The 15700-nt window shown below is 38.7% G+C and overlaps 1 protein-coding gene across 10 annotated transcripts in view; it reads right to left on the bottom strand.

Moving 5' to 3' along the window:
* The window catches only part of LOC118970050 (myosin-IIIa-like), a 220068-nt gene that overhangs the window by 173146 nt on the left and 31222 nt on the right, over positions 1 to 15700 (bottom strand). For all 10 annotated transcript variants that reach the window (XR_012128036.1, XR_012128035.1, XR_012128034.1 and 7 more), the window contains exon 7: positions 7477 to 7553. Coding sequence is in view for 7 of the 10 variants with exons in the window: in XM_073229232.1 (XP_073085333.1) it covers positions 7477 to 7553 (77 nt within the window). In the remaining 3 variants the exon portion in view is untranslated. The remainder of the gene's footprint in view (positions 1 to 7476; positions 7554 to 15700) is intronic.

Here is a 15700-nt window from a genome sequence, read left to right as displayed (position 1 = left end):
ACTTTTACTAAATGGCAAACTTAAATGGCTTTACTACAATAAATTAGCATATGAAAAATATAAAGCCAGACTATTAATTATTTATTATATCATAGTATTATATATTATGCTATTTATTATATTAACTTTAAGGCATGTGTATATGATGCAATGTTGATATTATAGATGTACTGCATTCATTTCCCATTAAAAATTTTTTTGAGCTTTTAAAAACACTAGTAATGAAGAAGAGGGAGAACAGATGGTGGCAAGCTAGTGTGGTGGAAATCTCCTCCCCAAACCACATATATTTTGAAAATACAGCAAATACAACTATTCCTGAAAGAATAACCAGAAGTAACAGTACATCAGAAAGTCTACATCTGGGAGAAGTCAACATCTCACGGAAAAGGGTAACGTGAAAAGCCATGACCCGCAGGGACCCAAGCACTTCCCCAAGCCCAGCTCACAGGTGGAAGGAAGAGAATCAGAGAGGGGAGGGAGTAGAAGCACAGGACTGCTAAATATCCAGCCCTAGAAATCTACTCTGGGAGCACAGACCCACATTGCATGGTACTCTGGAGATTACAGGGGCTGAAAACCAAAGTCTGAGACTAAGACTGCAAACAGGTTCCCACTACTGGCTGTCATGGGACAAAAGAAAAGCAGGTGCTTTAAGGGACTCTCAACAGTCAGAGGGCTGCTAAAGGGGCAAGGGTTTAGGAGAAAAAACAGGTGGACAAAATCATCCGGGCATACTCCACCCAGCAGGCTGGGAACTTTCAGTAGCTTCAGGTGCCCTATGCTTCTGGTTGGCAACACAGCCCCGAGGCACCTAACCACGATAAGCAGCCTGTTGCTCCTTCCTCCTGGCCAGCAACTACATGCAGACCAGCTGTCCCTGCCATTGCTAAAGACTAGCCAGAGGGCAGCTCCGCCCACAGCCACTACACAGCTTAACACAGAGGCTTCCCCTGTGCATGGCTGAGCAGCACAGATAGCAGAGATGGGCGATGATACCACAAATGGGCTCTGTTATGGCGGCAGAAACCACGTGATTTGCCTGAACCCCCGTCATCGCCCTAGGCCATCCGGAGGGCCACCCCACCCACAGCAGTTTAGGTGATTAACCCAGAGGCAGGTCCCTGTGCACAGTTAACCAGCACAGTGGAGACAGGCATGGTGACCAGCAAGCAGGAAGGGACTTTCTCCTCCCACCTGACAACCATGCCACTCACCTGCAACCACTCCAATTGTTCCAGGACTATGAAAAGGCAGAATAACCTTGTTCAATCCAAAATCCCTCAAACACCAGAAAGAGGGCTCACTGAGACCAAAATCACCAATATTCCTAAAATATAATTCCAAATAAAAGTCATAAGCCAGCTAATGCAGCTACACAAAAATATTCAAGAGCTAAGGGATGAATTCAGGATGGAGATAACTGAAATGAAACAAACAATGGAGGGATTTAAAAGCATTTAGGTGGGTTAGAGGAGACAGTAAATGGAATAGAAATTAAAGAATAGGAATACAGAGAAGCTGAGGCAGAGAGAGATAAAAGAAGCTCTAGGAGTAAAAGAATATTAAGAGAAATGTGTGACCAATCCAAATGCACAACAATATTCGCATTATAGGAGTACCAGAAGAAGAAGAGAGAGAAAAAGGGATAGAAAGTATCTTCAAACAAGTAATTGCTGAAAATTTCCCCAATCTAGGGAAGGAAATAGTCTCTCAGGCTATGGAAGTCCCAGTACAAGGGACCCAAGGAGGACAACACCAAGACATATAATAATTAAAATGGCAATGATCAAGGACAAGGACAGAGTATTAAAAGCAGCCAGAGAGAGAAAAGAGATCACCTACAAAGGAAGACCCACCAGGCTATCATCAGACTTCTCAGCAGAAACCTTACAGGCCAGAAGGGAGTGGCATGATATATTCACAGCAATGAAAAAGAAGGGCCTCAAACCAGAATACTCTACCCAGCAAGATTATAATTTAAATTTGAAGGATGGATTAAACAATTCCCAGATAAGCAAAAATAGAGGGAATTTACCTCCCACAAACCATCTCTACAGTGTATTTTAAAGGGACTGCACTAGATGGAAGTGTGCCTAAGACTAAATAGCTGTCACCAGAGAAATAAAACCACAGCAAAGGAAGTAGACCAATTAAATATTAACCAAATGCAAAATTAAATCAGCTACCCACAAAGTCAGTCAAGGGATACACAAAGAGTACAGAATATGACACCTAACATATAAAGAATGGAGGAGGAAGAAAAAGTAGGGAGAGAAAAAAGCATCATCCGGATGGGTGTTTATAATAGCGTATAAGTGAGTTAAATAGACTGCTATATAGTAAAGAAGCTGCCCTTCAACCTTTGGTAACCACAGATCCAAAGCCTGCAAAGGCAGTAAGTACATATGTATTGATAATCACCCTAAATGTAAATGGAAGGAATGCACCAATCAAAAGACACAGAGTTATAGCATGGATAAAAAAGCAAGACCCATCTATATGCTGCCTAAAAGAGACTCACTTTGAACCCAAAGACATACACACACTAAAAGTGAAGGGATGGAAAAAGATATTTCATACAAACATTAGAGAGAGAAAAGCAGGTTTTTCAGTACTTGCATCAGACAAAATAAGACTTCAAAACAAAGAAGGTCACAAGAGACAAAGAAGGACATTACATAATCATAAAGGGGTCAGTCCAACAACAGCATATAACCAATCTAAGTATCTATGCACCCAACACAGGAGCACTTACATATGTGAAAGAAATACTAACAGAATTAAAGGGGGAAATAGAATGCAATGCATTCATTTTAGGAGACTTCAACATGCTCCAAAGGACAGATCAACCAGACAGAAAATAAGTAAGAAGACAGAGGCACTGGACAACACATTAGAACAGATGGACCTAACAGACATCTAAAGAACACACCACCAAAAACCAGCAGGATACATAATCTACTCTAGTTCACATGGAACATTTTTCAGAATAGACCACAAAATAGGTCACATAAAGAGCCTCAGCAAATTCAAAAAGATTGAAATTCTACCAACCGACTTCTCAGACCACAAAGGTATGAAACTAGAAATAAATTGTACAAAGAAAACAAAAAGGCTCACAAACACATGGAGGCTTAACAACATGCTCCTAAATAATCAATGGATCAATGACCAAAATAAAACAGAAATCAAGCAATATATGGAGACAAATGAAAACAACAGCTCAATGCCCCAACTTTTATGGGACGCAGCAAGGGCAGTTGTAAGAGGAAAGTATATAGCAATCCAGGCCTATTTAAAGAAGGAAGAACAATCTCAAAAGAACAGTCTAAATTCACAATTATTGAAACTAGAAAAGAACAACAAATGAGGCTAAGTCAGTAGAAGGAGGGACATAATAAAGGTCAGAGAAGAAATAAATAAAATTGAGAAGAATAAAACAATAGAAAAAATTAATGAAACAAAGAGCTGGTTCTTTGAGAAAATAAACAAAATAGATAAACACCTAGCCAGACTTATCAAGAAACAAAGAGAATCTACACACATAAACAGAATCAGAAATGAGAAAGGAAAAACCCCTATGGACACCACAGAAATACAAAAAATTACTAGAGAATACTATGAAAATCTATATGTTAACAACCTGGGTAACCTGAAAGAAGTGGACAACTTCCTAGAAAAATAGAACCTTCCATGACTGACCAAGGAAGAAACAGAAAATCTAAACAGACCAATTACCAGCAATGAAAGTGAATCAAAAAAATACCCAAGAACAAAAGAGCCAGACCAGATAGCTGCACTTTTGAATTTTATCAGACATTTAGAGAAGACATAATACCCATTCTCCTTAAAGTTTTCCAAAAAATAGAAGAGGATGCAATACTTCCAAACTCATTCTATAAAGCCAGCATCACTCTAATACCAAAACCAGGCAAAGACACCACAAAAAAAGAAAATTACAGACCAATATGCTGGATGAACATACATGCAAAAATACTCAACAAACTGAATTCAAAAACACATCAAGAGGATCGTATGTCATGATCAAGAGGGATTCATCCCATGGATGCAAGGATGGTACAACATTCAAAAATCCATCATCATCCACTCTATCAATAAAAAGGACAAAAATTACATGATCACTTCCATAGATCTGGAAAAAGCATTTGACAAAATTCAACAGCCATTCATGATAAAAACTCTCAAGAAAATGGGTATAGAGGGCAAGTACCTCAACATAACAAATGCCGTACATGACAAACCCACAGGCAACATCATATTTAACAGTGAAAAGCTGAAAGCTTTTCTTCTAAGATTGCTTTCTCCCAACCTTTATTCAACACAGTACTGGAAGCCCTAGCCAAGGCAATCAGACAACACAAAGAAATAAAAGGCATTAAGATTACTAAGGAAGAAGTTAAACTGTCACTGTTTGCAGATGACATGATATTGTACATAAAAAAAAACCTAAAGAATCCACTCCAAAACTTCTAGAACTAATATCTGAATTCAGAAAAGTTCCAGGATACAAACTTAATACACAGAAATCTCTTGCATCCCTATACACTAATGAGGAACTAGCAGAAACAAATCAGGAAGACAATTCAATTCAAAATTGCACCAAAAAGAATAAAATACCTAGGAATAAACCTAACCAAGGAAGTGAAAGACCTATACCCTGAAAACTACTCTTGAGAGAAATTAAAGAGGACACTAACAAATGGAAATTCATCCCATGCTCTTGGCTAGGAAAAATTAATATTGTCAAAATGGCCATCCTGCCTAAAACAATCTACAGATTCAATGCAATCCCTATCAAAATACTGGCAACATTCTTCAATGAACAGGAACAAACAGTTCTAAAATTCATATGGAACCACAAAAAATACCGAATAGCCAAAGGCAATTCTGAGAGGGAAGAATAAAGCAGGGGCAATTATGCTCCCCAACTTCAAGCTCTACTACAATGCCACACGTATCAAGACAATTTGGCACTGGCACAAAACCAGACCCACAAACCAGTGGAACAGACTAGAGAGTCCAGACATTAACCCAAGCATATATGGCCAATTAATATATGATAAAGGAGCCATGGATATACAATGGGGAAATGACAGCCTGTTCAACAGCTGGTGGTGGCAAAACTGGACAGCTACATTTAAGAGAATGAAACTGGATCATTGTCTAGCCCCATACACAAAAGTAAATTTGAAATGGATCAAAGACCTAAATGTAAGTCATGAAACCATAAAACTCTTAGAAAAAAACATTGGCAAAACTCTCTTGGACATAATCATGAGCAACTTTCTTCATGAACATATCTCCCCGGGCAAGGGAAACAAAAGCAAAAATGAACAAGCAAGACTATATCAAACTAAAAAGCTTCTGTACAGCAAAGGACACCATCAACAGAACAAAAAGGCACCTTACAGTATGGAAGAATATATTCATAAATGACATATCCAATAAGAGGTTGACATCCAAAATATATAAAGAGCTCACATGCCTCAACAAAAAAAAGCAAATAACCCAATTAAAGAATGGGCGGAGGATCTGAACAGACACTTCTCCAAAGAAGAAATTCAGATGGCCAACAGGCACATGAAAAGATGCTCCACATCACTGATCATCAGAGAAATGCAAATTAAAACCACAATGAGGTATCACCTCACACCAGTTAGGATGGCCAACATCCAAAAGACAAACAACAACAAATGTTGGTGAGGATGTGGAAAAAGGAGAACCCTCCTACACTGCTGGTGAGAATGTAAATTAGTTCAACCATTGTGGAAAGCAGTATGGAGGTTCCTCAAAAAGCTCAAAATAAAAATACCGTTTGACCCAGGAATTCCACTCCTAGGAATTTACCTGAAGAAAACAGGATCACAAATTCAAAAAGACATATGCACCCCTATGTTTATCACAGCACTATTTAAAATAGCCAAGAAATGGAAGCAACCTAAGTGTCCATCAGTAGATGAATGGATAAAGAAGAGGTGGCACATATACACAATGGAATATTATTCAGCCATAAGAAGAAAGCAAATCCTACCATTTGCAACAACATGGATGGAGCTAGAGGGTATTATGCTCAGTGAAATAAGCCAGGTGGAGAAAGGTAAGTACCAAATGATTTCACTCATCTGTGGAGTATAACAATAATGCAAAAACTGAAGGAGCAAAACAGCAGCAGACTCACAGAACCCAAGAATGGACTAACAGTTACCAAAGGGAAAGGGATTGGGGAGGGTGGGTCAGAAGGGATGGGTATGGGGATTAAGGAGCATTATGATTAGCACACATAATGTAGGCAGGGCACAGGGAAGGAAGTATAGCACAGAGAAGAGAAATAGTGACTCTATAGCATCTTACTATGCTGATGGACAGTGACTGTAATGGGGTGTGTGGTGGAGACTTGATAATAGGGGGAAATCTAGTAACCACAATGTTACTCACATTATTGTATATCAATGATACCTTATTAAAAAAAAAGAAAAAGGAAAAAAAGCACTAATCATATATGAAAACAAACTAAAGAAACTCTGACTTGAGCTTCTCTTACTTAATTTTATTTTTGCTTAAATGGTTATACATTGTTTTAATCCTAAGAAAAATTCTAAGAAAAATCCCATGGAAAATATTTTTGAATTCACTGGAATTTTTAAAAATCACTTAATATATCCTTTCCCTCTATTTTATATTATGTTCATATTTTAACTTTATTGGCCAGTAATAATTGAATTAGTATTACAATGGAAACAGTACACCAGGATTTAATCCTTAATTTAATTCTAAGACTTTTCAATACTAACACAGTATTTTAATTACTTTTCCTCCCTTCACTCCTTAGAAAATGTAGATAAATAGCAGAGCTTTTCCCAACGGCTGCAGAGTTTTCAAACAGAAGTGTTTTTTACTGATAAGCATAATTAAAAAGATTAAAGGCATTAACGGTGACTGCAGAGATATGACTCTAGAAAAGTTTGTCCCTCAACTATTTTGGCAGTTTATCCACAGTTTCCCAAAACTAATAGTGAAAAGCATCTATGGAAGCTGAATACAGCCTCAAGCCAAGTGGCTCAATATGGGAACCTGCTATATGTAGGTTAAGAGACCTGAATCTGATCTTAGAGGCCAGGGGTTTTCATAATAATTCTGTTATAATTTAAAAACAGAATCTAAATATCATTAAAACAGATGCATGCTAAGCAATTAAAAGTAAATTAACTGAAAAATTAAGGCAAGTAGTTTCTCTCATTTGTGGCACCCATTCATTCAATCCTTCATTTATTCATATATTCATTGAGCATCTCACATTTTCATCTTCACTCATGCAAAAATCTCACATAAAAACAGCACAACTGACATTTTCTTCTAGTATATTTCAAAACGTATGGAGACAGTGAGCATGAAAAAGAAAGTCAGAAAGGATCAAATATTACATCTGTCTCCCTCAAAGCTCAGTTGTCTAACCTCAGGAGCCATCCAAAATGGTGTTCCCACGGATGTATTCCGGCCATGCCAGGTGTACGTGAGCTGGGCTGACACACCTGGAAAAAAGAGACAAGACTTACTTCCTGCACTAATGACTCATGTAAAGGGATACCAATTTCAGTACCTGCCTTACAAACTAATATTAAATTTCTGTTCTCTTGAAGCTGCTGCCACTGGACTTGAACTTCACCATGAAGTTCATATTCTAAATCAGGATTTCTGCAGCCAAAATGTGTTCCTATCCATCCTTAAAGGTCCATTTCAAATTTTCATTCTCCCATATTGACTTTTAATCTGCTCCTGATCATACTAAATTCTAATTCTTTTGACCTTCAAATTTTTAACAATTTGCTATATTACATATTTTGGCATCTAATTGTTATTTTGATGGTATGCTTCCTCCCCTTCCTCTTCCCTATTCAGGCCAATTTGAGAGTTTTTATGTGTTGGTATGAGGACAGTCGGTGATTTATGAGTGTGAATAAAATTATTTTCCACCTATCAACTTTGGGCAAATTATACCTCACTCGAGGCTTCAAACTAACATTATCTATTGAAACCAACACCATTAATAGAATCAGTCATTTTCCTTTAGTGAGATTACAGATGGAAGGACTACACTGAGAAGGTATGGCCAAATATTTAGTCATGTTATCCCATTAATTCCATCTGGTTAAATATTTAGTCATGTCATCCCATTAATTCCAGCTGGTTAGATGTAATCAGAGCTGGCCCTTCAGAAAAAGAGGATTAAAATCTCTCTGCTCGAATTGCATACTTGTGCTCCTCACGCAGGTGGGCTGGGTAACCTCTGGCTGAACAGTGCCGCTCACTGTGACCCGCTCTGGGCTTGATGGGTCATGCTCAAGTTTCTGCTTCCTGATTTCCCTGTTGTGAAATTTGTCTCACATTTGTTTTAGGCTGAGTCTGTTTAGCTTGTAAGCCAAGTAGAACAAAGGCACTGATTGAGATTTAAAGTTGGATATATTTGATTCCTCTGTAATGCCATTTGACATTTATTACGAATTTCAAAGGCCATATTCAGCCAAATGGGCATTTCACTGATGGAAATATACTTGGGCAGAGAGGCAGGCAGTATGTTTTGGTACCACATAATTGCATCCTTATTGACCTATTCCACCAATGTAAACAGATTTTATCTTTGGCCCTTCAAATTTTCCTTTAAAAACATTGACAGAAAAATACCCTTACTAAATCACTTTTCAGGTTCAAAGGTGATTATCTAATCTATGCTTGAATGTTTTCCCTTAACTATTTTCTAACAAACTATCTGAAAAAAGGGAATCAACACTTAATATCACATTTTTCCAAAATATATCTACCTCTACTCCAGGCATTTTACCTTTCAGAAATATTAAATTCAAATCCCAAAATTTCTTTCTTGTCTTTTTCAATGAAATAAAGGCAAAAGTGATTAAGCTTAGATTTTATGATAGTATTAGAGCATAGTAATTTCATGTAAGTGGGAAAAGCAAATGGATTTTAAAAGCAATTTCAAATTGATTCTAACTTCACTGAAAGGTTACTAACTATATATGAAAAGTTTTTTAATTGTATTTGACCCCTAGCATGCATTTTTGTTTCAATCTCATGAAAATAGTTTGAGAATTCAAATGTCATTTAACTGAAAAGTAAAGGGAATAAAACCTTACGACTAAGTAAAAAATCAAAAGTTTTGTGCCTGGCAGGAAAGTAACATTTTAGACTAATTGTATGATACTTTTATCCTCCTTCTGGATATGAAAAAAAGATTATGTCAGTAAATGTTGCCATTTTTCAGCAAGTAGTCATGTCATGGTGTTTGAATTATAGACATGAATGGCAGGAAAGGACCTTCCCACTACACCTCATAGGAAATATATATGGAAGGATGATGAGAGAAGTATTTTAGGGTGTGGCACATGACACAAGGTAAACCACTCAGACTCTTTTTCTTGGAAATGTGAATTTTAAGTGAAGACAATCAGAAGGGAGAGAACTAGAGTCGAGTCAACCACAGCAGGTCTCTAGGAATCAGTCCAAGTGATGCTGCTCGAGGGCCAGAGCTGCCATAGTTCTCCTCTTAGGAGGCGGGACTGCCCGAGTTCTCCCTCAGCTTTATAAGCCAGCCGGTGTAATTTCCAGTATTCTTGCCTAAGTTGGTCACTCAGTTTCTGTTGCTTACAACCAAGGAACCCTAAGTTATACACAATCCTAGTAATTTTACATATGAATGAGCAAATTAACAAGGGTAATAGTCAATAGTGAGTTTAAAAGTCTAAGAGTTATTAGGCCTTATGTTAACATGAGGTTATACTACCTTTATATATTTATATTAATATTAATATAAGATGAAGAATTCTTTAAGGCAAACATTTGGACTCCAAATTCTTTAACCACACATGCCAAACATTAAGAGACTTTTGAGCAAGCACACTACATATAATATAGATTATTCACTACTTACTAGTATATTAATATATACATTATGAAACATATATAGGAAGATAATTTTAAAGAATGAGATTAAAGTAACAACTGTATTATGAACTGTATCATGAATTTCACAAATAGGTCTGAACGTTTCTTTTTGCTCTCCAATGAGGTCTTGTAAACACCCTGGTACTAGCACCCGCTTCAAAGACCACTGGTCTAAGGGGTGCTGGGCAAAGGACTGCAGTGCTCTTGGAGTCTCATCTATCTTTTAGTGTCCTGGGACCCTGCTGAAAGAATATTTTAGACCCGGTTCCTGAAAACTGTATGGAAACAAGAAAAATTCATCCCAGGAAATGTGGAGAAGGAAAAACAAAAAGTCCCAAAATAAGTGAAAAATGAAAAATGCAAGTAAGTAGAGTAAGAAGCTCTTGCATCTGAGAATATTGGATGATTGTTACATTAAAAACAGGACACACATCTGACTAGGAAAGAGCAGCAGAGGAAGGCATTTGCTGAATTTCATGTGTCTTGAATACTTCTGCAATGGTTGTTAAACCTCAAGATGATTTTACCAATGCAACCACATAGTTTCAGAGCTAGAAGGCACCTTAATAGTTATAAAGCCTAACATGTTCATTTTCAGGTTAGTAAACTTAGCCAGAAAGGAAAACAAGTTTCCCAAGGGCAACTGGCATTTTCACTTCATATAAATTTTCACCAGACAAGAAGCTAAAAAGGTAGCAAAATACAGAATTCTATTAAAAATTATTAACAAATTATTTTAAAAGGCAACAGGAATTCAAATTATGAGTTCAGAAGCCTTAGGAAGTAAAGGAGATTAGGAAAATCATCTTGTCCAGAGGAACTAATGGAGTAAGTCACCAAAGTAAACAGTTACATAAGCATCTCAAGGGAGAAGACCTAATGGATGGAAAATTCCAGGCATAACATTGGGATAGTGAGCAGATACTGAAAGGATCAGCAGGCCAAGAAGAGATCAGGACTGAACAGAAAACAGGCTAGAAGGGAGGACAATAATACATTAAAAAGTCAAAGCCACAGGAACATTGAGGACATTTATGTTAATGATTTTTCAGCTCTTTGCTTTGATTACACTTCTGGGGAATTTTTATGCTATTTTAGGCCCTTCCAACAAGGCTTACTGGACTGTTTGATGGTTGTACAGCAACTCTGTTCCCTACTGCATAGGTCCCGTCTCTAGGGAGAAAAATGTAAAGGATTTACACTTGTCACCAACAGGTTTCTTAAGGTCTTAGGGAGTCAGAAAAGACATCAAATATGTGGTTTCCAACATGGTTCAGATAGACCAGACAACTTAAGAGAACTTGGCTTGCTATAACCATACAGCCTGTGACTCTGGGGGGAAATCTGGGGCACAATACCTGTAAAACCAAAATCAGTCAAAGGGAGAAGTAAAGTTAAAAAACTCCTTTATTTCTTACAAGCAGTGATCCTGACTCTCTCTCTCTTGACCAGGCTGCAGCAGAACAGAGCTCCACCCAACCTCTCTGGTCCAGATAAACCCTCACATGCCCTTGTAATTACCTATTGATATGTAGATGTTACTCTCCACCCCTTGGAAACACCTATTGATATGCAGATGAACTAAGGCCAGGCAAGAGATTCTGGAAATATTACAATTTTACCCACACAGCCAAACACTTGACATCTCAAGAGAGCAAAGGGGGGAGCAATAGGTTTTTGTTGCTGTAAAAACAGAATACTGCAGGAATGAGAACAGAAATTATTTAAAAAATAGAATTTTTCAACATGAAGGGTTCATAAAATTTATTATACCATCTAACATCCTTATTTTATTGATGGGTTAAGATATGTGATGATAAATTTTGTGTGTTAACTTGGCTGGGTCATGGTACCCAAATATTTCTGCAAACATTATTCTGGACATTTCTGTGAAGGTGTGTCTTTGGACAAGGTTAACATTTATGTCACTGGACTTTGAGTAAAGCAGATTATCCTCCATAATGTGAGTGAGCTTCCTTCAGTGAGTGAAAGGACTTAATAGAACAAAGACTGACCACCTCTGAGCAAGAAGGAATCCTGCCATCAGACTGCCTTTGGACTCAAACTGCAACTCTTCCCTGGTCTCCAGCCTGCCAGCCTACCATCAGACTTTGGAGTTGCCAAGCCTCCACAGTCACGTGAGCCATTTCCTTAAAATAAGTTTCTCTCTGCACCCCTCCCGTCTGCCCTGTCTCTCTCTCTGTCTCTCTCTCTGTCTCTGTCTCTCTCTCTCTCTCTCTCTCTCTCTCTCTCTCCCCCCGGCTCTCTGTCTCTCTCTCTCTCTCTCTGTCTCTCTCTCAATCTATCTATCATCTATCTATCTATCTATCTATCTATCTATCTATACATACACACACACACACACACACACACACACACATGCCCATCCTGTTGGTTCTGTTTCTCTGGAGAATCCTGAGGTACTGAGATTGATTCAAGAGAAACAGAAACCTAAAGAAGAGTTTTCTGGATTGGTTCTGGGGTTTCTGGAACTGGCTCTCTAATCTGATAAGATTTAAAGACATAAATTCCTCTCTTTCCAGTAGCAAAGACAGCACAGCACGGATCACTGATGGGATGAAGTGGCAATAGGGACACACAAAATATCAACACTGGATACTCATAAATCCTTAATAGAGGCACAGTTCAAGGCAACCACCTATATGATTTCTTTGAACATTTCTGTCAAACTAACAAGTGTCATGAGACTGCTGGTTGCTTCTAATGCCACTGGACAGAGTGAAGAAGGAAAAGGATGTGCTCAGGAATCCTAATTCCCAGCTCAAGTGCTGCCTAAGTGACCTGAAGACCACATGTCTGCCCTGAAAAGGACCCTTCTCTCCTGCAACCACAGCACTAAGATTGCTGAAAACCTAACCCAGAATCTCATCCTGTTCGTCGCTGAATTATAACGCAAACTGAATGCCCAACTTCACAGGGTATCTACTGTAAAAGCAAGCACAGTGATTGGGAAGGAATGGGATCCTGAAAACAGGAACATGGCCGTATGGGAAGATCCTGTTGAAGCTGGAGCCACTGAAACCCTAACTTCTGGAGTCTTTCTTACCAGTAAAGGTAACTTCTCTGACCCCATCTGAGGAGTTAACCCTGCATGGCCTGAGCAAACTACAATGTTTCCTGATGGGGTTGCCTTACAAGACACTGCTAATTCTCCTTGGGACCCACCCCAACCACCTCTCAATTAGACTCAAATATCATCAGTCCCCTAAAGGTGAGGTACATGGTTTATCGAATATACACAGACATGAATTCAGAGAATGTGTGTGGGAATGGATATTAAGGGTGTTGGATAAAGGTGGAAGGATCATAAACTTGTATCAGGCTGAATTTATTGACATGGGCTATGAAGCAGAGACTTTGCATTTGATATTGCAGATTGTGGAGTTAGAAAGGGCTCCACCACTTTGTTTAGTTGGTTGGGTCAGCCATGGACCAAAAAGTAACCCCTAGTAAATGAATTTGAAGTCCCAGAACTACATTGGTCTACTCTAAATGAAGGGGCTCAAAGTTTAGGAAGATAGAAATGTTAGAGTGGATTTGCCATTTAAGAACTACTCACACACATGGGAGGGTGCAGAGGACATACCTTTCAACACAACCACAAGAAAAAATTTTTGAGGACCCCAGCATCCTTGAAGAGCTCTGTGATCAGTCTTCTCTGTAGACTAGAACTCACAATGGGAACTGCTGCCAGTGAACTGGAAAAGCTAAATGCAATGGAAATAAGTGGATCACAGAGTGGCAGGAGCCAAGTGGTGGCCCTTAATCACTACAGGCAAGGTGGGCAGTCACTACAATGGACGGCCGAGTCTGATTCGCAGAGACCTACGGCATTGCCTCATTGATCTTGGTGTTCCTAAAAGTGAAGTAGGTGGGAAGCCTACGTTCTTACCTGATCTGTATAAGCAAAACAGTTCTAAGTCATGTGAACAAAAGTCTAACTTGAATCATAAAAAGTCATGGTCCTTCAATCAACTTCAAGACTGGAGCAACTCTGACTCCTTGAGGAAGGACCCCAGCAACACTGCCAAAAATTTTTACGGTTAATCTTTCCCCCAACCTTCCCCCACAAAGGCACCTATGGCCTTTTACCAAGGTGATGGTGCACTGGGGAAAAGGGAATAATCAGACTTTTCCAGGCTATCTGGATACTAACTGAATTGACACTATTCCAGGAGACCCCAAATGTCACTGTGCTCCACTAGTCAGAGTAGGGACTTAACAGAGGTCAAGTGAGCAATGGAGTTTTAGTTCAAACCCATCTCACAGAGGGCCCAGGCTTCTGTTTTATCATTATTAATTTAGGAGATTGGAATAAATCAGTTATTCTTTATTACTTTGAGTCACAAACTACTTAGTTGCATGAAAGCTTTATATTTTCTCAACAGGAAATTCATATTCACAAAACATTTTGCATATAAGGATATCAAAAATCTTCTGACGTTCTACTATGAAATATAGCAAAGAGTATTCAAGGTTATCTCCAGCTTTCACATCCAAGGAGTCTGTAAGATGACACAAGGAAACTGCTTCTATGCAACCACCATGCCCCTCAAAACGAATGTGATTTCCCCTGAAAATCTGTCCTTTTTCCAGTCCACCAAGCACTAGATCATTCCCTTTCTTTAATACTCAGCTTATATCTTAAATGGAGACAGGATAGGATAGTGCTTTCTCTGAAGACACCAGGACCACACTGCTCGCTGCACTCTCACTGGCTTTGAACATTGGAACTACGCACCTGCAGCCACCTGTACCCCTCAACTGTGCATGCCCTTGTGCACAGACCAACTCCTATTTGAGGAAAACTGAGGGAGCAAAGAAGAAACTCTTAAAAAATATAAGGAAAGTCCTTGATGCACTGAAAGTTATTACACCACGGAAAGGCAGTTGGTAGCTTTTATGAACATTTCTATAGCTTCACTGAAGTCATTAGTTTTTGTGTTAGGTAAATCCCTAGATGAAAAGTTTTCTTTTATCTGTTAATAAATGATAACATTTTCAAAATGTCTGAAATCCATTCTTAATTTCAAAATATAACTTTCTTAGGTGTCTTTTATGTAATTTAATTTCAACAATCAAAAACTAAAATTTTGAACATCTCTCAGAATACAGAGCAATGCACATCAATTAGAAAAAAAATATTCTCCAGATTATTTAGAAAATATATTTGTCTCTCACTTTCCATAACCCTCTTTTTAAAAAAATCTTTTTATTCACAGTTATTTGCAGAACAGGAAGATGCAGGCAGGCTTGCTTTGTGTCGTATCAGCCCATTCCCAGGCACGCTGACCGGATCAAAAGGGGAGATCTGATCCAGCCCGTCCGTCCCACTGAGCTCCTTCTTCTACTCCAAATCCCTTCTGAGTTGGGGCTAAAAGTCTGGGTCTGTTGGCACTAGACCCATAGGTCATACAGACTGGGAAGACTGAAGCTGCTATTTCTGAGTGGTCTTGATGGGCAACATGCAAACTTCAGAGGCTGGTCTGTAGACACCGGAAGAGAAGCAGAGAGGAGAGACTTGGTTTCTCCAGTGAAAGCGCAGGAGGCAGCAAGCACGCATGGTTCTTGCCCCCATTTTCCTGTTCTTCTCACCCAGGAGATTGCCTTTTGCATCTTACCCTTTTTTGGAGCTAGTTTAGTTTTTTTGTCCTTACAACTAAAAGACCCTTGACTAAGATACACAACATTATCTATAATG

This window comes from Manis javanica, chromosome 2 (assembly GCF_040802235.1).
Source record: "Manis javanica isolate MJ-LG chromosome 2, MJ_LKY, whole genome shotgun sequence".
NCBI classification, from domain to species: domain Eukaryota; kingdom Metazoa; phylum Chordata; class Mammalia; order Pholidota; family Manidae; genus Manis; species Manis javanica.
This window is presented reverse-complemented; position numbering and strand designations above follow the sequence as displayed.